The sequence below is a fragment of the Zophobas morio genome, unplaced genomic scaffold, assembly GCF_036711695.1.
Source record: "Zophobas morio isolate AGI-343-1 ecotype UQ-CSIRO unplaced genomic scaffold, CSIRO_AGI_Zmor_V1 ptg000256l, whole genome shotgun sequence".
Taxonomy (NCBI): domain Eukaryota; kingdom Metazoa; phylum Arthropoda; class Insecta; order Coleoptera; family Tenebrionidae; genus Zophobas; species Zophobas morio.
Window position 1 is genome coordinate 62028 of NW_026972360.1, and position 20682 is coordinate 82709.

General features: G+C 42.1%; 4 protein-coding genes across 10 annotated transcripts; 3 read left to right on the forward strand and 1 right to left on the reverse strand.

The window, feature by feature from the left end:
- Positions 1-2723: 2723 nt before the first annotated feature.
- LOC135146684 (transcription-associated protein 1-like) lies at positions 2724-11286 on the forward strand. The gene is made up of 45 exons (XM_064078811.1): positions 2724-2850; positions 2917-3019; positions 3072-3147; positions 3199-3259; positions 3325-3423; positions 3486-3591; positions 3648-3789; positions 3853-3928; positions 3997-4361; positions 4419-4558; positions 4631-4707; positions 4765-4853; positions 4907-5027; positions 5088-5163; positions 5219-5312; positions 5367-5481; positions 5533-5607; positions 5673-5856; positions 5923-6060; positions 6124-6455; positions 6516-6665; positions 6723-6911; positions 6970-7070; positions 7125-7240; positions 7296-7377; positions 7443-7605; positions 7745-7884; positions 7942-8061; positions 8117-8214; positions 8269-8416; positions 8468-8741; positions 8802-8914; positions 8977-9206; positions 9262-9343; positions 9398-9516; positions 9567-9630; positions 9752-9849; positions 9910-10024; positions 10082-10150; positions 10206-10289; positions 10352-10529; positions 10570-10667; positions 10725-10827; positions 10885-11036; positions 11094-11286. Exons 1-45 carry the CDS (start codon positions 2724-2726, stop codon positions 11196-11198), a joined length of 5787 nt encoding a protein of 1928 aa, XP_063934881.1. The 3' UTR covers positions 11199-11286.
- A 16-nt stretch (positions 11287-11302) lies between these two features.
- Positions 11303-16282, reverse strand: LOC135146685 (uncharacterized). 7 transcript variants are annotated; one of them, XM_064043759.1, is made up of 29 exons: positions 16183-16282; positions 16009-16124; positions 15926-15953; positions 15811-15863; positions 15658-15755; positions 15515-15605; positions 15374-15453; positions 15212-15285; positions 15037-15158; positions 14825-14983; positions 14706-14772; positions 14523-14657; positions 14386-14470; positions 14245-14326; positions 13990-14180; positions 13848-13930; positions 13733-13794; positions 13626-13680; positions 13457-13553; positions 13092-13405; positions 12835-13038; positions 12659-12777; positions 12469-12603; positions 12343-12410; positions 12046-12289; positions 11924-11986; positions 11678-11866; positions 11560-11626; positions 11303-11509 (listed from the first exon to the last, which is right to left on the reverse strand). In XM_064043759.1, the coding sequence occupies exons 8-29, from the start codon at positions 15279-15281 to the stop codon at positions 11382-11384; spliced, it is 2739 nt and encodes a 912-aa protein (XP_063899829.1). In that variant the 5' UTR covers positions 15282-15285; positions 15374-15453; positions 15515-15605; positions 15658-15755; positions 15811-15863; positions 15926-15953; positions 16009-16124; positions 16183-16282; the 3' UTR covers positions 11303-11381. The 7 variants fall into 7 exon arrangements, with proteins under 7 accessions (XP_063899829.1, XP_063899828.1, XP_063899826.1 ...); XM_064043757.1 differs by having other exon boundaries at positions 11305-11509; positions 13092-13553; positions 13990-14043; positions 14095-14180; XM_064043758.1 differs by having other exon boundaries at positions 11304-11509; positions 13092-13553; positions 14825-14932.
- Positions 16283-16823: 541 nt separating this feature from the next.
- LOC135119357 (cysteine and glycine-rich protein 1-like) lies at positions 16824-18397 on the forward strand. Its single transcript, XM_064043769.1, has 5 exons — positions 16824-16908; positions 16989-17048; positions 17487-17639; positions 18010-18155; positions 18209-18397. The coding sequence occupies exons 1-5, from the start codon at positions 16848-16850 to the stop codon at positions 18395-18397; spliced, it is 609 nt and encodes a 202-aa protein (XP_063899839.1). The 5' UTR covers positions 16824-16847.
- Positions 18398-19025: 628 nt separating this feature from the next.
- Positions 19026-20666, forward strand: LOC135119351 (inorganic pyrophosphatase-like). The gene is made up of 8 exons (XM_064043762.1): positions 19026-19140; positions 19281-19399; positions 19693-19780; positions 19841-19918; positions 19969-20136; positions 20193-20320; positions 20377-20539; positions 20591-20666. Exons 1-8 carry the CDS (start codon positions 19059-19061, stop codon positions 20629-20631), a joined length of 867 nt encoding a protein of 288 aa, XP_063899832.1. The 5' UTR covers positions 19026-19058; the 3' UTR covers positions 20632-20666.
- The last annotated feature ends 16 nt before the right edge of the window (positions 20667-20682 follow it).

Sequence of the window (20682 nt, forward strand, 5' to 3'; positions counted from 1 at the left end):
CCTTTCGGTTTGCGAACCTCAACTCTTCACAGTAAAATATCTTTTTCTTATTCTCTATGCTGCTGGAATTCTCCTAAGCTGCTAATGCCTTTACGAGGGACGCTTTCTCCGAAGCAGAGAAGAGCTCCATCGTTTTTTTAAACGAGAGCGAGCGCGAGGAATTTTTCCGGGTTGTCTTTGAGGTCCTCGACATGTGTGCGAAAGACTCACGTCTACTGCTTCCCTTCGAGGATCCCAGCAAAGCTCTCGACTTCGAGAGTTCTTTCAACTTATATGTTCGCTGTATTTTCTTCTTACTTTTGTTTATAGTTGTTGAGCGTTTGTGGAAAAGTCGCATTAACTTCCTATCAGCTGCTGTGCTCTCCACTCTCCACGAGCATGGCGAAGCAAAATTGGAAGAAGCGAAACGACAAACTTTAACTATTTTTTTCAAAGTTTTGTTATGTCCCAACGCCGATATAGCAGCTTATGTCATGGAACCTTTAAAGAATATTGTTGCTAGTTTACCGGATGCCTCTTTTATAGAAGTATATTTTTTGGAGGTTATTTGGGTTAAACAAGGATCGTTTTGAAAATAGAGCTCTTTTGCCACTTATGAAGCAAAATTACATGAGTATTTTGGCCAAGTTCCAGAGCTCCCCCCTCAATCCTTCTTTAATGAGATATTTAAAGTTTTAAGCGTCTGTAGCAGTGCCAACTTTTTTATAGTAAGCAGCAGCGAGCCTTACTATTAGTATAGTTCTGACCCGAGTTACTTTGCTCGCGTAGACCGACACCCTCCTGGAATACTTAAAGTTAATAGACTCTGCATTGCCTTCTACTGTAGAGGTAGGCTGCCAGCCTCCATGTTGCACTCTTTATGCCTTTATATTTTGGGCACCAGCCCGCTCAGCTGGAACTCGTCTGCTCACTCCTCCATTTACTCGGGATAGTTAACCTTCGCGTAGATACCGAAGCTGTAAGCCCTACTTTTTTTAACTTTATGCAGTAAGTTCCTTTTCCATTACTCGCGTTACACGCGCACAGTGCCCGGCACAAGCGCTGGTGACTGCTGTGCTGCAAAAGACGCTTTCCATTGAACGAAAGGCTGGATTCTACTTGCACAGTCCGCTTCGAGCTCCCCTCTTTAAGTTTCTTGATCGGTCTGCTTTTGTGTTAATGCACTCTATGTTCCATGTTGATTCCTCCGCGACAGGTTCCCAGCCGAAGTGTTGTTGTTACTTTTATCTTCTCTAGAGCATGAGCGACTCTCCTCTATCATATTAGTACGTTTTCTATGAACTCTCTATTAATCTATTTGCTTTCCTCACTACAATCTTATTTAGAAGTTTCTGAAAAGTGTAAATAGCCCCCACGTGCTTGACTTTTTGTGCAACAACACAGATTGGCTTATTTGTCACTTCTTATCAAACGGGCATGTGGATAACGGTCAAAAGATTCAAGGTCTATACGGCAGCCCTCCGACTGAAACATGTGCCAATGAATCGAGTGGGCCACCCCGCGCCTCCTATATCGGGCTGCATCTTTTAAAAATTCTTGTAAAGAGAAGGCCGGAATGGTTTGTGACCAACGATACTTTAATAAACCATTTGTGTGATATGTTGGCGAGTGGCGGACATTGGAGATCCAGGCTTCAGGCTCACGTGCACATTATTAGTGGTTGATATATTGCCTGTGAGTTACCTATTTTTATAGTCCGGCTCTCTGGAGGTGTTAGAGGAGACTAAGATACTTATTAAAAGTTTACTCTTCTATTGCTCCCGACGGCCTCGGGAGGATACTGTGCTCCGTATCTTCCTTGAAATCCCTTTGTATACATCCTGCTTACTATAAATACCTTTACTCACTTATGCTTTTCAGTTATTTCACGGTTAAGTCGTTGTCAAATTCTGTACTGCTTTCTGCGTTTTATAGCGGGCATTTATCCCTTGTACGTGTGCTCAATTTTTATAAGCACGGCGCTGAGTGGCTATCTGCTTTTCTCTTTTACTTAGTTTCCTGCTTATGGCCACCATAAAAAACTCATACAACTTTTTATTTCGGGGTACAATACCGGCGCCTTCTCTCAGGACCACAGCGCTCAACTCCTTCAGAAGTTAATTTCTCCGCTTCTAGCGATCTTTCTCTCTGCAGACGAAACAGGGACGCTTTTTAACGATGAGTTCGCTGCCAGTTTTGTTCATTCGTTGCTTGGCAACTGGCAGGTTTACTTTATTACTAGTCTTGTCTTTCAAATTTAAATGCCTGTCCATTAGGCCGATCAAACGGCGTCTTTGCGCATCGAAATTCTCAGAATCTTTACTTTACTGGTCAAACGAGCTTCTCCTGCTGTTTCTCCCCATCGGAAGCACATTGTCCAGTTTGCTTGGCACCACTCAAAGTGCTTTGGTATTTTTCCTGATATTATATATCTAGGCCACTGGTCGATCCTTTTTGGGGGCTTTATAGATCTCTCTGTGAGGCAATATGCTTACGTTTTGCTCTCGCACTTCATCAAATCCTATGGAGGCCCCGGAAAAATAATAAAAAGCTTTTACACGCAACTTCTCCACGCCTGTTACCCGGAAATTAAGCACATGGTCAACAAGGCCCTTGATATACTGGTCCCCACGCTTTCCACGCATTTAGGCTCTACCTGGATAATGTTGACCAAAAAGGCATTTCTATGTACATTCCGATTGCGATTGATCCAAAGACCGAATGCCATCGTTGCGCAGGTCATAATGGAGGAGGGTTTTACACTTCCTCAGCTGGCGCATGTGTGGGCCATTGTGGTTCGCCATTCCTGCTTGTTTCGAGACTACCACCGGCAGCTTGTCCCCCAGATGTTTTACTCGCTACCTCGTATTGGTCCGCTACTAGACCTGCAAAAGGCGACCTCTTCCCTTCGTCATGTGACATTCCACTTCTTCTCAGGTCTGCCTTTGAACGCCTCCTACGAAAATAGAAGGCTCGGCGTCGATATGGCAGAGCTACTTGTGGAATGGGAACTTGATTTCCATGAGGACATGCGCAGCAGGTATACACTTTCCTGTAATGTTGTGCTTTCATCGGACGTTGTTACTCTACAGAAATTCAAATGGAAGGCAAAGTCCGTCGTCGTCAACCAATAATACTGGGGAATCAAGCGCTAAAGAACATCAAATAGTAAACGCTATGATTGACCGCGTTTGTATTTACCATGGAAACATCCTCTAGGACACTGAGAAAGACCCGCCGGATCCCGAAGAGAGCGGTTCTGACTTTCGCATAGATCCGGGTTACACCAATCCTCCCCCAACACCACTTTTGTCCTGTGTTCTTACTGGCTTCATTGGAAACCAGGCATGATCTTTCTAAATTTTTTGATCCGTCTTGCGTGCCAGGTGAGCGAACCTTCCGAGCACGGAAGAGAACTGTCCCAGCGTTGTCTGACCTTGCTTGGTAGAGTCACTTGAACTGCTGCGCACCTTATCATGGTTCACTATTGTGGTCTTATTTCCTAGAGAAAACGGTGTCCAATGGTCTTTGGAAGAACTCCCTCATAAAGTTCTCCTTCTTTGAGAAAGTGGTTCTTCAATCGAATCCGGACAACATTGGCAACTGTGCGAGGTTTTGGCTTGCATACTTCTGCTCTCTTTATTCATCTAACTGTGAAGCTTCTGCAGTGTTAGTACTTCTCTCACCATCTTGCAAATAATTTTAAAGAACGAGCCGGAAGACGTCGTGGTTCAACGGCTGTGTGAGCTGAAGCACGTGCTTCCAGCCTATTTAGGGTTTAAAAACGACCTTTGCACCTCCCAATTTAGGGTGTGTGTCGCCGTCTTGTTACTAGAGGAGTGGCATACTGTCTGACCTCTTTTTTTATTGTAGTTCCTGTTGAAGATTGTATTGTCCGTCTATTCTGTCCACGGACACACCGTCTCGTCCCGCGGAAATTCAGTTTTAGGTGGGAAGCTTTTTATATTTTCCTGCTTTTTTCACATCTTTACTGCTTTTGCATTGTTTTTGTTATAGAACTGGACCAGTTTTATGAAAAACTGGAAGCTTACCTCCACAATAGACTGAACGCTGCAATACGTTTTGCTTGGAAAAATAGTGAAACAGATGCTGGGAATAGTTTGAGTCCAGAAAATGAGGGCAATAGTAATAGCCAATCTGTTAGTAATATTGATGGTAAAACCGATAGTAACCCAGAGTCTACCAGTAATACCCCTACCACTGCCACTACTACGAATACTAGTAGTTCTAATAATCCTAATACTACCGCCACCACTAATTCTACTGCGGTGGATCAAAGCCCCTTTGGAACTTTTACTCGTCGTAATAGTTTTAACGCTCCCTTCTTATATCTTTCGCACGCTCTCGTGTACCTCAAGGAGGTATTTTCTATTCCTTGACAATTCTTGGTCTCGTGAGATTACCGCTACTCTTCTCAGGTTTGGTCCTACTATCCTAGCTACGTCGACCGCTTCCTCCCCTCCCTACTAAAAGTATTGGACTTCCTCTTACACGATCGCCTAAATCCGATGGCGCCAGTCGGCTCCAGTTCTCCCAAAGCGCGCCCTGTTTCCTTTCTGTGTGTGCTGCTCTCGTTGTTATCACAACTACTCTATTTGTATGACTCATGCCTACACCTGATTGCTTACAGAGATATTGATGACTTGTTGACCGCTTTGATCGACATGCTCTCCTCCAGGAGTGGCAAACTTTCTCCCCCCGAAAAAGGTTTGTCGATGCCGCGTTATGTTATATTTCTAATCGCATTGTCCCTTTCGTGTTTAGACGCTTTTCTAAAGACGTTGCGTTCCCTCCTCCAGCAGTCCAGCAGCCCCTCGTTGGTCTCACACGTGGTCAATCAAGTCAGACGTTGGGTATTTTTTGGGCCCCGCTGCTCTTTACCTTCTTTAAATGCGCTGCTATCAAGATCACCACCACCAAGTTTACTTTGAATGAGAACACTGAGTTGATACTGGCAATGCGCTCCTTTGCTGATAACTTTCCCACCATGTGCGAGACACACAGTGCGCTTATCGAATTAATTAGAGGTAGACTTTTTGTTCGGGGTGCTTTTCTACGGTCCGTCAAGTCAAGCCTATTGGTAACAGATATCTACACGCATCCGCAGTTAAGCCGAAGCGAGTACGCATCAAGGCTGGAGCCTCTATTTATGCAGGCTTTGAAGTCTTTTATCGCTTTTATTATTATAAAAAGTATCATCACTTTTTAATCGCCAAAGGTATGAGGGAGGGGCTCTGCACTCCACGTTGTATCGGGTTTACCAAAAAGGGATTGGTGTTTCTGTGTTTCGTCGCCTCCAATACCTTTTTGAGGTCTTCATGGTTCCGCATGATGCTTATTATACTCAACTTTTTCTGATTGAGCAGGTTCAAAATTGGGCCTCTTCCGCCTCTTCTTTTTGGATCAAACACTTTGTGGCGCTTATTCTTTCTGTTCTCTCTGGGACACAAGATTTGGTCGAGCTCCTATCGAGCCGGATCGGTATCATCTGCAACCTCGTGTGCCCCGCCATATTTAGCATCAGCTGTCCAGAGCTTAATCCCATGGATGGTGCCAAAGGGGCTACATCGACGGTGCTAGGAGACTCATATAGCGGGACGCCCAGCGGTACTTTATTTGCTCGATCCTTCGCCGCTTAGTCGTCCTCAGCAAGCTGTCCCTATTTTTTAAAGGAATAGCTTCCAATGTGCTCAAGGCGCACGCGGAATGGCTGCACGAAATGGCGAATGAGAAAGCTGCATGCCTTGTGATACCCCTGATGGAGCTTTGCCAGCTCTCCTGTGTTTTGTCAGGAAACCTGTTTGAGCAGTTGTTTCCGCCACTCTTTGGCAGTTTGGGAAACGAGCAACAGCAAAGGTGGTTCGTCTTTCATTTCTACCGGACTCTTGAGCTTTACAAGTTCTGCTTCCGTTTCCCGAGTAGTCTAGTGGGCTCTTTGACCTCAATGTTTTGCCAAAAGTTTCTTGTCAAGTCCAACTCCTACGCTTTCAACCCCGCGCATACGCTGCTTAAAGCCGTTTTAAATACTCCGGGAATCTGTCTTCCGTCGTCATTGCTACGGTTTTTACTATTTTATATACTCCCTGGCTTGCTTCACTCTCAAATGCGGCACACACATTCCAGCTACTTGGCCAAGACCCACAACGCTTGGCATCTTGTTGTTGAGGAACTTCGTGGGAGATTTTTGCAGTGCAGAAGTGGGCCACCGCCTACACTGCCGAGTTTTCCGGATGATGTTAAGCTCCCTTCCCTCCCGGTTTTTGAGCTTTCTGAGAAAGTTTTGAGAGGGCACCTCCATCAGAGCCGACTTCTTGTGAAAGACGACCCCCAGGAGCTTCTGCGAGTCATTAGCGACTTGTATAAGAGGCTCAACGAATTTGATTTGTGGCACGGCTTATGGCTGTGCAACTCGGTTTATCCGGAAACTGCACTTGCCCTCTCCCTTGAGCAAAATGGTCCTCAATAGGACTCCATCACATGGTGGGCGCTGGCATAAATTCCTTTGTTTCATGAAGGCTTGTGGGACAGAGCTCAGGTTGTCTATGAGAAGGCAATGACGAAACACCGTCTGGACGAGTTTGTCAAAAATGAATTTGAGTTATGGGAAGAGCGCTGGATATTCTGCTCTAAAAACTTAGACCAATGGAACTTGCTTTTAAACTTGGGTCTTCCCCCCCTTTTCTTCTCTCCCCTCGCTTTTTTTTTAATGAATATTTATGCAGGCCAGTCGGAGGGCCTTCCTGAGCTGATTCTCGAAAGTGCGTGGAGGCTAAATGAGTGGGAAATCGAAAAGGAAACGCTTGAGATCGTGGAAGCCGTTCAGGCAGAGAGCGCCAAACTCAAGCTCTTCCGTGCTTTCTTGAGCTTCCATTGGGGGCATTCCTCCGACGTGCAACCGCTGGTCTCTCGTGGTTCGCAGTTTGGCATTGCTGAGCGTCATAACATGTGCGGACTTTATATCTGCATCAGGTCTCCAGCTCGTTTTAAATGAATGGCGGGCTCTGCCGTATATCGTCTCCAGCTCTCATGTCCCCTTGTTAGAGTTGTTCCAGCAGTACATCGAAGTGCAGGTGCTTTCTAGCCGTAATGGCATCGATTCGCATTAACTGCGCACCATTTTCTAGGAGTCTGCTCAGCTTTTGCAAACGGCGCAGTCCTATGATAGTGGAAACAGTTCGCGCATTGAAAACGACTTGAAAGTTATTTTGAACACGTGGAGAGACAGGCTTCCTGGCAAGTGGTACATACTCGCCTTGTCACGTGGCTATGACTTTACTAGGAATTTTCTTAAATAGGGACGACATTACAGTGTGGAACGACATTCTTACTTGGAGACACCACGTGTTTATGAAGCTTGCTGAAACTTTTCAGAATGTGGTTGCTCTACTCTTTATCTACTGGGCTTAGTACACGCGTTAATCTCCTTTCTGGCTTGTGGACAGCAATTTCGCTCGGAAATTAGTCCACCTTTACTCTTCTGTGGGTACCACGAAATTGCTTGGTCCATCAACCGGTTTGCACGTGTCGCCAGGAAACATCACTTACTAGACATATGCTTGAGTGCTCTTAGCAAAATCTACACGCTGCCAAACATTGAAATAGACGGTTTGTCGCATCGTGTTTTCCTTTTTCCTATAGCAGTAGCCAGTATTGGCATGATATATGTCAATCACTATTATAAATTTAATGAATTCTGCTCTCCTTCCTTGCTAATTTAAATCTCGTACATGCTATAAAATTGTAGAAGCTTTTAAAAAGTTGGTTGAGCACTCGAAGTGCTATCTCCAGTTATCAAGAGACTACCTCTCCGGCTTGGGGATCATACAGTCGACCAACTTGAATTATTTTGGTAGTAAACAAAAGTCGGTGCTCTTTACACTGAAGGTCTCGATCCACGCGGACCGAAGCCCATATGTCTCTGCATCAAATGTTTTGATACAGGGGCGCTTCCTCCACCGTTTAAACAGTCTAGAGGATGCTAATGCGGCCTTCTCCACGGCCGTCCAGCTTAACGATACCTCCGAGAAAAGCTGGTTCGCTTGGGGAGACTTCTGTTACCAGGCACGCCCTCCCAATTTTTTTTTTAATGGTGGAGATATAGCACATACTTTTTTAGCTTTTCTTGAGCAACCGGCAAACACTCTGGGGAATAAGTGCAATGAATTGCTTATTATATGCTGCACGTGCCAAGAAATCCAAGATTGCCATACCGAGGTTTGGCTAGTATTCAGCAGCCAACACTGCAAGTATAAGTAAACGAGTATGTAGGGCTCTCTGGCTGCTCAGCTATAACAACAACCAAGACGAGTCAACAACCGAAATAGTGAACCGCCCTAAAAGCCTCGCGCAGGCTTTCGAAAAGTACTGCCAGGGCATCCCTTCTTACTGCTGGCTGCCTTGGATCCCACAGTTGATAGTACTTTTTTAATATTAATACTAACATTCATGCTCCTAAGCTCTTCCGTAGATCTATCTACTACGACCGGAAGCCATGAGTGTCCTGCCCGCCATTAAAGCACTTATCCACCACCACCCGCAAGCTCTCTATTACCCTCTGCGAACACTTTTTTTGGAGGTCCTCTCCAGTCTGCAAAGGTTACCAGCCGCGTGCTCGGAGCCCTCCACGCCACAGTCGATCCAGGACTCGCAGTCGGGCACTTCAAAACCTGTCAAGACTTCTTCTCCGTCCCCACGTGTCCAACAGCTTACTGCTTCTTTGACCCTCCTTAAGCAAATGACGGGTGCCTTCTATGCTATTGTTGCGTTGGAATATTAATGTTACTAGTTTATTTTGGGCGTAGATGCCGTCAGAGCCGCCCACCCCGCTCTAATAAGCGGACTGGAAAAGATTATAGAAGAGTTCAATACCAAGTTTCGCTCTACTCCACTGGAAGATCTTTTGCGCACGACACAAGTAAATGCGCATTCCGTCCTATTCAATGTTATTCACTTTTCTTATGGCTTGAACATTCGGAGGTATTATTAACGGAGTGCCTTCAGCGAGCATTTTCTGCTGTTTTTAATGAACATTCCTCGGGAACTGAAACAGTTTCACTGAATGTCCACAAGAACTTGCGCCGCGTCAGGGATACGCTGTTTATCCCTGAACATGTGGACGTTTATTCCTATAGGGAACAGTTTGAAAAAGACTTTGGGTCGCCTCCAGAAGGCGGTCTTCCACTCGCTTATGCCATTGAAAAGCTCCGGTATACTTCATCGCCGCAATTAAGTGTTACGCTTTTATTTGGCAATTCTATGTAGCTTCTGGCATCAAATTTTGTCCCAGAAAGTGAAAAGTCTTCCCTCCTTTCAGAATCTGGACAAATTTTCTCGTTATCTTGCAGTACCCTCTTATAGTCTGTTAGTAAGCGATACCCCTGAAACGCTCTTTTGTAAGGAGTATTCCAGTAGCGAAGTGGAAGTGTTTGGATCGCATTTCCACGGCGTTCATATATCCGACTCGCAAGTCAAAATTGATCGTTTTGAGCCGCTTGTTCATCTCGTTCATAAGCACAGGTTCGCCTTCAGAGCTTATCCTTCTGTACAAGTAGTAACGTTAGTAATAGCGCATCTTCAAGAAGAATAACAGTGCGTGGAGAAGACGGCGCGTACTATCACTTTTTAACTCAGGTACCTTATTAACTTTTGGTAGTTTTCTTTTTCTTATCAGGCTAAACCTTGCTCGAGCAGAAAGTCCTTGAAGCATTACAGTTAAAACTCCTTATCCTTACTCACACACTTCTTTTTCCAGCCCTCGCCGCAAAGCCACGCTAGAGCTGAAGAAAGAATCGTCCAACTATTGCGCTTGCTGAATGTCTCCCTCAGCGAACGTAAAGAAATGAGGAAAAGGTTGCTTCTGCAAAGTGTGGGCGTGTTATTTAGTCAACTTCAGTTTTTCCCGCTGTAAAGAAACATTCAGTTCTACACGCCAAGTATGATCCCCCTTTCTTTGAGCTTCCGATTGGTCCAGGACAACGATTCCTTTATCTCCCTTGAGGATGTCTTGGCCGAGTTTTGCGAGACGGTTTTCCTTGCTATCTACATGCTTATCACGGTGGCACTAATGGAGTTACTTTAATAGATGAACAAAGATGTGGATTACCCAGTAATGCTCTGCTACAGAGAACTGTGCTCCTTGGAAAAGGGACAGGTGCGTTCTGACTCATTCTATTAACATTTTCGCTTGCACAACGATCCCTTGAAAGGAGCAGTTTAGCCCGCGGGAATTTAATCTGACCATGTTTTACAAGATTAGCCCTTCTGTAGTTCCCAATGATTTGATTACTAAAGTACTTGCCCTTCTCTGGCACTCTCTTGGCGCACCTTTCCTCCCACGTGTGCTTTGCCACAGTTTATATACAAGACCCACACCAACGAGGTGGACGCCTGGATGTTTCGAAAGTACTTTACCTGCCAGATGGCTATCATCAGCTTTATCAACTATACTATGCACATGGCCAACCGCCTGCCCTACACCATCCACTTTTCTCTTAATAACGCTAAAGTCTATTCTTCGGATCTCTACACAAGTAAACTCATGCTCGCTTTGTACACAATTTTACTTTTAAGGCGTTCCCACCCCAGTGCTCCACTGCGAAGGCATCATGGAAGTTTCCACGCCTGTGCCATTCAGACTCACACCAAACTTACAGAACTTCATAACGGAGGTGGCAACCCTTTGTTCTTTCTTTGTCTACTACCAACTCGTGTCCCTGTTGTGGCAGGAGGGGCTCCACGGGCCGTTCACTGGAGTTTTTGCGGCCCTTGCCAGTTGTTTGAGCAATCCCGAATTTAAATTCGTAGATTACCTTAATATTCTGTTTCGAGGTTTTTTCTGGTCCTTTTTATAAGTATATACAATACATTGCTGCGGTTTATAAATAGATGAAGTGCTAAATTGGTACCATTCTCAAGTGAATTCTTCAGTTTTACCCAATAATGAAACATTGATTGCCAACGTGAACTCCAACGTGAACCCTCTTATAGATCGCATACGAACGTTGATCCCTGAAAACATGAATACGGTCAAACTTTTCGTAAGACATCTTTTACAGCCTCTTGTTAGTGGCTCGGTGATTTGCATTTCCCGATAGGAGTTAAGCACTTCTGCAAATTACAGAATCACTGAACTCATTGAGAGAGCAGTGAATCCAGAGAAGTTGAGTCAGATAGACCCCACGTGGCATCCTTGGCTTTGAAGATTATCAGTCTGTGTTAGTGATTAGACCCCTCCTGCGCGTAGCTCGTAGAGGTAAAATAAACAAGCGACACGAAGCCATTGTACAGTAGTTTATTAAAAAGTTCCTTGCTATGGTTTATATTCACAATATCAAACTAAAGACGTCTCACATAATAAATGGACTAATATTATTGTATGACATCTAAACTTCTACTCTTTCTTCTTCATCGTCTTCCAGTAACAAAAGTCGCACCAAAGCATCAAGACAAACATAGTACAAATGTTTATTGATCTTTTGGTTGTGCAGCAGTTCAACAACCATGTCGCAGCCTAAAAGTAATAGTCAGACACTACGTGAAGCTACAAAGAAACCACTTTACCGGTTGTACAAGTTTTCGAACCCATAAAACTCACTAAGAGCTCGGGTAGAGCCGCGAAAAGGGCCTCCTGAGTTGGACATAACAAATAAGCAGCAGTAAACACTCGAAGAAAATCCACCTTAACACGCGGTTTAAGCTCAAGCGCGTCGTCCTCATTAGGGGGAGTAGGGGGGGAACGGGAGTCGTTAGGCCAAAAACGCTCTAATAGACTGTCCAGCCAAAGAGCTATATTATCCTCGCTGAAGGTGGACTGCATGTATACAGCGAGCTGTTTACTAAGCGATACTCCGTATGTCTGCTGAAAAACCTGGCAAAAGGTTCAAAGCTAGAATCTGCAATTTGTAAGAAATAGATGTAGCAGTACCTCTTGTAGCATATTCCAAAAATTTCTGTGCAACCACCTTTTGTTGTTGCCGAGCTCCAAAAACTTAGTAAAGTTTGTCAAAAGTACAAAAGGCTGGTCGGCGCTTCAAAAAGAAAGAGCACCTCCGCCAGCAGAGAGAACACCAATTTCAACAGTTCGCTTTCGTTTTTTAAAGGTTTCTTGTCCTTTACAGTAGGAGTGCACTTCTCTGCGGGGCCATTGCCCCCTCCCGATGCATTCTTGCGAGCGCTCTTGTTTTTTATTGCGTACAAGGCCATTGGAGAGCCGGCGCTGATAGGCAGCAGCTCTCCCATTGCCCTGCAGCGCACGGTGGCTCGAACCCGTTGTACTTCGTTGGAAATGAATCTTGCGATTGGAGCGAGCAATAAGCAGGGATTGGAACTGCTTAGAGTAGTTACTCTCTAATTCGCTCCATTTCCAGGACTTGCCTTTCTTTTTCTTGCGATGTTTTGGGACCGATAAAAGACTAACAAAATTACTTTAGCAATCACGATAAGTCAATGTAGAAAGAGGGTGTGGACGACCTGGAATATTGTCGTAAGAAACAACACCTCATCGCTGATAATTATCTGCAAAAAAGAGTTCATGCATCGGAGATGTCTCTGCTTCTTCTCTAACCACTCCTCGGGAGCGAAGGTGGTCAGTTTCAGTAAAAACTTCTGAAGAGAAACAATGAGAGGCAGAGCTCGCGCGATGTTTTAACAAAAACTGGACCGGCTTAATACAAGGAGGCAGTTCTATTTTTTTGACTTTTGGAAACTGAACTGCTAAAGCCTGCCGGAGTTGCCTGAAGCTGGAATACGATCTGGTTATTACCCAACCTGAAGTAAAGCCTACGGATGCCGTTTAGTAATGCACAAGCACTTTAGAACAGTAAGAAAGTGTTTTACAAGCACTTCTTGGGATTATCTCGATGATGTATATCACATTTCCGTAGTCCTTATTCTGTAACCCCTCAACCAAGCAGTCCACTATGGTTGCATTTAAGAGCAGAAGCCGCTCATCGTTGCCGTCCATAATGCCCATGGCTTGTAAGTTTGCAAGTTGCGCTTGAAGATCTGCCCATTTTTTCTTCAAACCTTTTACTTTTTTCTCTTATAAATGCGCGCTATCAATAAAAAAGGGAGGAGTGCGCAAAAGAAACAACCTTTACATCCCCTCGTGACTTCGGGGTCAAGATGCTCAAGTAAATGAAGCTCTTGTTCCTTTAAGAGCGCGACAGCCGCGCCCACCGGGTCGGGTGTCAAGACCGCAGACTTTCCTGAAGGAGCTAATAGTAAAGGCGACCATGGTAAAGAGCTTTTATTTATCGTGTCGGCAGTCTTCTTGACTACTGCTGCTGCGCCGCTTTCACCGTTCTTGGCTGCTTTGCTATCCATGATTTCTTTGCTCCTCGTGGTATCGTGGTCGTTAATGTTATCGCGGTTACAGGGGTTCCCAGTGTTACTCCAGATATTAGCGCTGCCGTTATGGTCTTCATAAGTAGTCTGCTGGCTATTTTCGGTGGCTGACCACGTGCGGTAGTAGTTGCTGTCGTAAAACAAAGGAAGAAAGGTGCCTTCCATTTCTGCCAGAACATATTTTTCAGCAACGTCGAATATTCCCTGAGCTAACAGTTAAATAGAAAAAAATAAAAGAACGCTGAGAATAACTATAAAAAAGTAATAGTCAAGAGCAGTACCCTTCCAATCTGCAGGAAGAGCATACAAACGTTCTTCAATGGTACACAGCAAATCCTAGAGTATGCAAAGGTGACGAGCTACATGCACCACTGTTTGAGGCACACACCCGTGGGAGACTCACTGGACATGGCGCACATGGACACAAATACTCGGTGTATATCTGAAAGGCTGCAGGAAGAAAGCTCAGGTGATAGAGGAGAAATACGCTGGAAAGAAGCGACCTTCCCTGTAAAGGATGGATATATCCACGCGGGAGATCTGCCGATTTTGGAAGTGGAGAATACTTCTCCAGAGTTCCAGATAGCTGATTAAGTACAAAGTTACTCAATACTAAATGTTACGTGGTAAACATCGTAAGCTTACTTAGTTTTTTTAATGGAAGCCAAAAAGGTCCTAAAGTAAGACAATCCTGCTGTGCTAGCGTAAAAATATTGGCAGTGCATGAAGGACGGGCTGACTAGAAAGGACTTGTCAAGTATGAGTTGAAGTGGCAAACGCGCGGGCCTGTCTCTGTTCCATTTGCAGTGCAATGGTTGGGAGCGGCGGGTGTTGTTCTTAACAGAGAACAATAATTTAATGACGTACACATAAGAAAATGAGAGGACGCCATTGGCTAACCTGAACGCGGAGTTTTATTTTGAGGTAAACATCGGAGTTTTCGCCGCTGCAGGCCGCCAATAGAGGGGGTATAACAGTGTGACTGCAAATAAATCACTTGAGGGAAGGTGCAACGAACGAAAAACAGTGACTGTGGCTAACATTTTCTCTTCGCTCCTTTCGTCCCACTCCACGCTGTCAGTGTTCAAGTGGTCCATTACAAGGACAACAGATCCAATGACGAGTGCTGTGCAAGATCTTCGCATAAGATCATTGCTTAGATTTAGAAAGCACAGGACCTTTTTGGTAAATGGTCCACTCATAGACTTCGATGTTCAGCACCGACTCGAGTATATTGTCCACTCGAAACAAAAACTTTTCCTCAAACAAAATTTGTTTCCACGTCGGAAGCTTCAACGTAGATAATTTCGACTCTGTAGCACAAAAAATAAGAGCGAGCACACCAGTCGAAAGTAATGTACCGTGCCTAAACTTCCCTTTCCTGAGAGACTGACGGTGCAGTAAGCATAAGTCAGCTCCTCTTTGCTCCTGCGGAGGCCAGTAAGCTCTTTCAGGCACACCTGCGTTGTAAAACGGTAACCACTGCCTCCCCCTCGCGTCGAGGGGTATATGGAAGCCCTGCCTCAACGGTAAAAGCCTTGGCATGCTCGGAAAGAGGCGGAACTCCGCTTAGAAGGACCAGGATTTGCTGAAACAGGGTAACCGGGTCCGTCACAAAAGAGGCAAGCGGAATAAGTAACTGAATATACAAGTACGAACGCTACAAAGCAGGTTGTGGGAGGGTTAACTAACCTGAGTCGAGAGAAGTTCGACAGCAAAGTGCGTCAACAGCTCGTCTTCACAAGGAAAGCACTTGGAACAGATTAAACGGGATAACTGTCGATTGTACTTCAATTCATTCTTGGGAAAACGAGCTTTCGTTGTTTATATTGTGGACTAATTATTTGTTAAAAAACTACGAACAGACCAGCAAAGTGAAGGGAACTCCGGCCTTCCTGCGAATTATAGTACTGCTCGAGGGTGATGCCAGAGTGCATTATTCTAAAAACAAATAAATTTTGACTTTTGGTGGAAGCGACGAGAAAGAAAAGGCTCAAAGTCTTAAAGTTCATTTAATATTAGCATATACTCTCGGAGTTCTTGAACTTGAATAAGAGAAGCTTTGAGCAAAAGTTCCAGCAACACGGCTGGAATGTCGTGCCTACAACTCTTATAATAAGATTAAAAAGTAAGCAACTTTTTAAGGGTGAACCCGAAAATTTAAGCTTACCTTAATTGTAAGAATAAAGTTAAAACAAAATGCATCAAGTACATGCTTAACCTCTTCCGTTAGTACTCGGTCGCAGGTAAGATGGGAATACCTTTAAAGTATAATAACTTGATGTCAAACTTGAAAGCAGTGCGTATACTAACCAACTTTTAATAAAGTCCCGAACTAAAAAGTCTCTCAATTTAAACAAAAGTTTCTCAATTTTAAGAGGGAAGTTTTCCTCCCCCCTCTCTTTTTTAAGCTACTTGGTGTAAGTTACAGTTTAGTGATTAGAAGGATGCCATATACACTGTTACAAAAGTTTTTCGGGAAAAGTTAAATTTTAGCCCCTCTAAAGTTTGAAGTTTCGCTTATATAAATTTAAAAATTTTAAGTTTCCATTTTAAAAAGCTTTAATAAACAAGATTATACCTACATATGGGTAGTTTTTTGGCTTAAACTTCGAATAAATAAGGCCCAAAACAAAACAAAAGAAGAAAAGTAAAAAATTTAACTCATATAAAGGATCTAAAAGGTAAAGCTTCAAAGTAGTAAAAAATAAAGAAGCAAGAAGTGGGATGATGATAGAGTTAAAAGCATAGCTAAATAGCGCACTGAACATATATTTTCCCTGAGCAAAAAATACAAAGTAGAAGAATTAGACTTTCCAAACACTACGGAATTGCAACCTTTAGTAGAGTGTGAACTCTACCGAGCAGTTCTGAAACGCTATTGGCATAAACTCGAGCCATTGCACCTACTAAATAACGTTCACTAGTGCTAAATATTAATAGCCTCAGGAGATAGTAAGTTTACGCGCTGCACATTTTATTTAAAAAGTTCACAGTTTCCCAAAAGTAGTTCCAAGGAAAATTTTTTATTGGTTGGTATTAGGTCGTTTGCCGAAGAAACCAATTTAATCGCAAAATCTTTTAAAAGAGATGAGTGGACAATAGTTTTTTTAGGTTTGGATGTTCGACCAGTTGTGTATTAAAAAGAGAAGCAATGTAACATACTATCTGTAAAGCAATATGTTACGGATAGAAGATTAATGAGGGACTTAGAAACTCTTTAAAAAAAATTAGATAATTTCCTTTCTTAAAGAATAACTTTTACTAACATTAAATAATTATGTTCACCAAGTGTACTTGCCACTACTAAATTTTTTAGATTAGGGAATATTAATCCTAATATGTTTACAAATCTTGTATTACCAAATAAACATAGTTGTCTAGCGCACAAGCAGGTTTTAACATATTTGGTAATAGCAATTTTTAGCACAGTCACCGATAACTTGGTTTAAACATTTGATTTGCGTCACCGATTCACGTTTGCTACTCTTGCTAACTCTAAGATGTCGAATCCCAAATGTCCAAGATGCCAGAGTAACGTCTACTCTGCTGAGGAGATTTTAGGTTTAACAGTATATATCGTTCATAATCAATGCACTTGTAGTTGGCCTGTAAGCTTTTCTTGCTTTTATACACCTCTTTAGGCGCTGGACAGAAATGGCATAAATCATGTTTTAAGTGCAAAATATGTGACACGAAGTTAGGTAACCAGCTGTAACTTAGCTTTTATATATTGTTGTAAATATCACTTATTTTAAGCTTTAAAAGACTTTTTTTAATTTACGATAGTATGCCTACGTAGGTAACCATGTTATCTGGGCCCACGAGTAATCAATTTTCAAACTAATTTAAGATCTTGTACTTCTGCCCTTTAAATACATATATGCTTTAACTTTTCTGAGAGCTATTTTTTTTATGGAATTATATTCTTATTGAATTGGTTTAGTATAGTTTTTTTCTACATAGATATTTTTATATTAAATTTTTGGCTGTCAAAGTGTGCTCTCTGTTTCAATTTAAGTTTTTCATATAATTATCTTGAACTTGTAGTTTTAAAACTGGTTTATATATGTATATATTACTAGTTATAAATAATATTGATAAATTATTATTCTTTTCACTGTTTTTGACTGAACAAGTAGATTCTACCAACTTTTCGGACCGTAATGGAGAAATTTATTGTAAAATATGTTACGGGCGTGAGTTTGGGCCCAAGGGATATGGCTACGGGCAGGGAGCTGGCACTTTAAGCATGGAAGGAAGCCGTCAAGACCAGCAGGAAAATTATGCGGCAGGTTCTATACTTAGATAAGTGGATCAACCAGCCTTTATACTATACTTTGCTAATGTTTGACTTGAAATGAAAATATGTTAGTAAGGCCTTCTTTAAGAGCCTTTTCTTAAATTTAACCTTAAAACTACAATTGCTTCAAGATTTAATATTTGCCCACTGCTTCTTGAAAAGATCTAAACCAAACAGATTTATATTTATATATATATATTTTTTTTAAGGGTAATAGTAATCGGCAAAAGCGTAATTCAAGGTTATTGTAGCATAATACTTTATTTAATTGTAATTTAAGCAAAGTACGTGATTAGACACTTATATGATTATTTGCAATATAAAAGAGCAACGCCGTTAAGAGAATAACTAATTTTTTGTAGCCACCAAATCAGAATGCTTGACTTCTACGGACAGCCAACGTCAACAATCTAAACAAACCCAGTCATCTACGCCAAGAGATCTTTCTCAGTATAAGGGGAAGGATGTCTGTCCTGCATGTGACAAGAAAGTCTACCACGCTGAAAAGGTGGCATTTTCTAAAGCATATTGACTGTTTTTTTCCTTCCCTTCGTTTTTTAGGTGGTTGGCGCTGGTTGCTCATACCACAGAAGTTGTTTTAAGTGTTACTCGTGTTCTAAGCCTCTCGACTCCACCACCGTGACCGACAGGGACGGAGCTATTTATTGTAAGGGATGCTATGCTAAAAACTTTGGGCCTAAAGGATATGGTTACGGTGTCGGCTCAGGCGCCCTTCACTTGACCAAATAAATAATATAAACTTTAACTTTTAATTTTTGCCAAATATTTTGAGGACAAATTTCGCTTTTAACAGATTACTATTTTATAATTATGTCCTTTAAATGCACTAATAATCAGCTGAACTGTTTTTTGAGCAGTTTATATAAAAATTATTATGGCATAGTAAGTAATAAATATTTTTATTTAAACTTATGTACACTGCCTATATGGAAGCCTTCAAAACAGTTTATATATTAAAGGTTTTTAGGTTAGCGGATACAATATTTCCCTGTTATTGCTATTATATAACCACACACCAAAAGCTTGACACAATAAAGTACCCAAGGCCCCTCAAAGGCAGCCCGTTCTAAGCATATATATCTTAGACTATATATATTTATATTAGAAGGCGTTCACTATTTGTGGAACTAAACATTATAAAGGAGCCAATTTTTTATTATTACCTTTATAGTTTGGGAATATAGTATAAATAGAAGTCAAAGCTCTTGTTTAATGTTTATAACATATGTCGGTTTGTTATTACCTTAAAGAGGCCGTGTACCAATCGTTTTGTCCCGTGCGTAGTCAGCTTAAAGCACCTTTCAGCTGTTTGACGGTGTTTTATCTAAGGGGTCGATTGCACGCTCGCCACAACCAGCTTAAACAAAAATTGTATAAGCTACGTCTTTGCATGCTCAAAAGTAGTTTTGTAATGACTTACTCAGTTGTGAAGAGAGGATCTGAGAACACTGCAGACTACCGCCTTTTTTTTAGTATTACTAAACTTTATTCCTAACTTTTTGCCTACCCTCTCGAATTCCTTCCACTTGCTTTAACTTCTTTTTTCCCTTCGCTTAATTCGGTGTAAATTTATGTTGGGTTGGTCACAAACAAAACTTTACTCCAATTATAGAAAATGGGAATGGTGAAATTATATCTCCTTGGCACGACATTCCTCTTCGCGTCCCAGGCAAAAATAATACATTCAACGCCGTTGTTGAAATTCCTAGGTTTACAAACCACAAAATGGAGGTCTTTTTAACTTAAATTCCATTGTTAAAAAAAGTTTGCATGGTAATATCTTTAGTGTTGCAATAATGAAAGCTTGACTTGTTTTTTAGTCGCTAACTTTATAACACACTAAAGCTTATATATTTGTATTATAGTTGTTAAAGATCTTAGCTAGTATGATATTTATATTTAAATAGTTTATAATGTTTTTGGAGCATTTTTGTTGCTAATTATATTATAATTAATATAACAGTAGCCTCTTATATGTACTTTTCTGTTTTCTAAATTTATACAAGTTTTTTATCTTGGCTTAGATTTCCACTAAGGATCCCGGCAATCCTATCAAACAGGACACCAAAAATGGCATCCTTCGATTTGTTAAAAATCACTTACCTTATCATGGTAATATCTTTTTGGGAGTCTCAAAATATTAATTTTATCAAATTTTTATTTTGCTCATAGGCTACCTCTGGAATTACGGAGCTCTTCCGCAGACGTGGGAGAATCCAACTCATGTGGATAGTCGGACCAACGCAAAAGGTATCTTATTTTTTTCATTGCATTTCGGTTGCTCAGCTGCTTTTTCTCAGGTGATAATGATCCTCTGGATATCTGTGAGATTGGACAGCGCATCGCTTCCAGAGGAGAGGTCCTTCAAGTTAAGATTTTGGGCGCTTTCGCCTTGATAGACGAAGGAGAGACAGACTGGAAGATTATATGCGTAAACACAGCTGATCCTATGGCCGCGCGATTGGATGGTGCCTAACTTAGTAAACACTCCTTGCCCGTTTTCTGTTAGTAAACTTTCGCATAGACTTAGAAGATGTGGAAAAGTATATGCCAGGCATTGTAGAAGCCACTCGAGATTGGTTTGCTACCTACAAAGTTAACGACGGCAAACCCGTTAATCAGTTTGCCTTTGGATGCAAGCCACTACACCGAGTAAATTAATCGTTTTAAAATGGTCAATGTTGTATAACTTTTTTTTTGTGACTTAGGAGTTTGCCTTGTCCGTCATCGACGAAGCTCACGCCTTTTATAAAAAGCTGATTAGTGATCGCTCTAATAAAGTGCTTTCGTATGGTTTGAACTCCAGAGATTATAGATCGGCTTTTGAGCAGACACCGCCTTCGGGATCTCCTGCGGCACTTCCAGAGGATGGTAAGAGCTTGTTTCCGATTTATTTCTACAAGTTAATTTCTATATACCTAGTTGATAAAATATGGTTTGGGCACTTACGGCCTCCTCACTAAAAGAAGCAGTGCCCTCTTTACCTGTTCAATAAATAGTCACCTTCGCTTTTC

Excerpts from the sequence above, each read along its gene's own strand:
- LOC135146684 (XM_064078811.1), top strand. The coding sequence starts at position 2,724 with ATGGAGGAGGGTTTTACACTTCCTCAGCTGGCGCATGTGTGGGCCATT. Across the intron at positions 4,708-4,764 it reads ACTTTCTCCCCCCGAAAAAG|ACGCTTTTCTAAAGACGTTG; the intron begins GTTTGTCGATGC and ends TTTCGTGTTTAG. Across the intron at positions 10,668-10,724 it reads TACAGAACTTCATAACGGAG|GAGGGGCTCCACGGGCCGTT; the intron begins GTGGCAACCCTT and ends CTGTTGTGGCAG.
- LOC135146685 (XM_064078812.1), bottom strand. The coding sequence starts at position 15,281 with ATGCACTCTGGCATCACCCTCGAGCAGTACTATAATTCGCAGGAAGGC. Across the intron at positions 15,159-15,211 it reads GAGTTCCCTTCACTTTGCTG|CTCGTTTTCCCAAGAATGAA; the intron begins GTCTGTTCGTAG and ends AAACAACGAAAG. Across the intron at positions 11,510-11,559 it reads TTCGAAAACTTGTACAACCG|GCTGCGACATGGTTGTTGAA; the intron begins GTAAAGTGGTTT and ends TATTACTTTTAG.
- LOC135119357 (XM_064043769.1), top strand. The coding sequence starts at position 16,848 with ATGTCGAATCCCAAATGTCCAAGATGCCAGAGTAACGTCTACTCTGCT. Across the intron at positions 16,909-16,988 it reads CTCTGCTGAGGAGATTTTAG|GCGCTGGACAGAAATGGCAT; the intron begins GTTTAACAGTAT and ends ACACCTCTTTAG. Across the intron at positions 17,049-17,486 it reads AATATGTGACACGAAGTTAG|ATTCTACCAACTTTTCGGAC; the intron begins GTAACCAGCTGT and ends CTGAACAAGTAG.
- LOC135119351 (XM_064043762.1), top strand. The coding sequence starts at position 19,059 with ATGCTCAAAAGTAGTTTTGTAATGACTTACTCAGTTGTGAAGAGAGGA. Across the intron at positions 19,141-19,280 it reads AGACTACCGCCTTTTTTTTA|AAAATGGGAATGGTGAAATT; the intron begins GTATTACTAAAC and ends CTCCAATTATAG. Across the intron at positions 20,321-20,376 it reads GATGCAAGCCACTACACCGA|GAGTTTGCCTTGTCCGTCAT; the intron begins GTAAATTAATCG and ends TTTGTGACTTAG.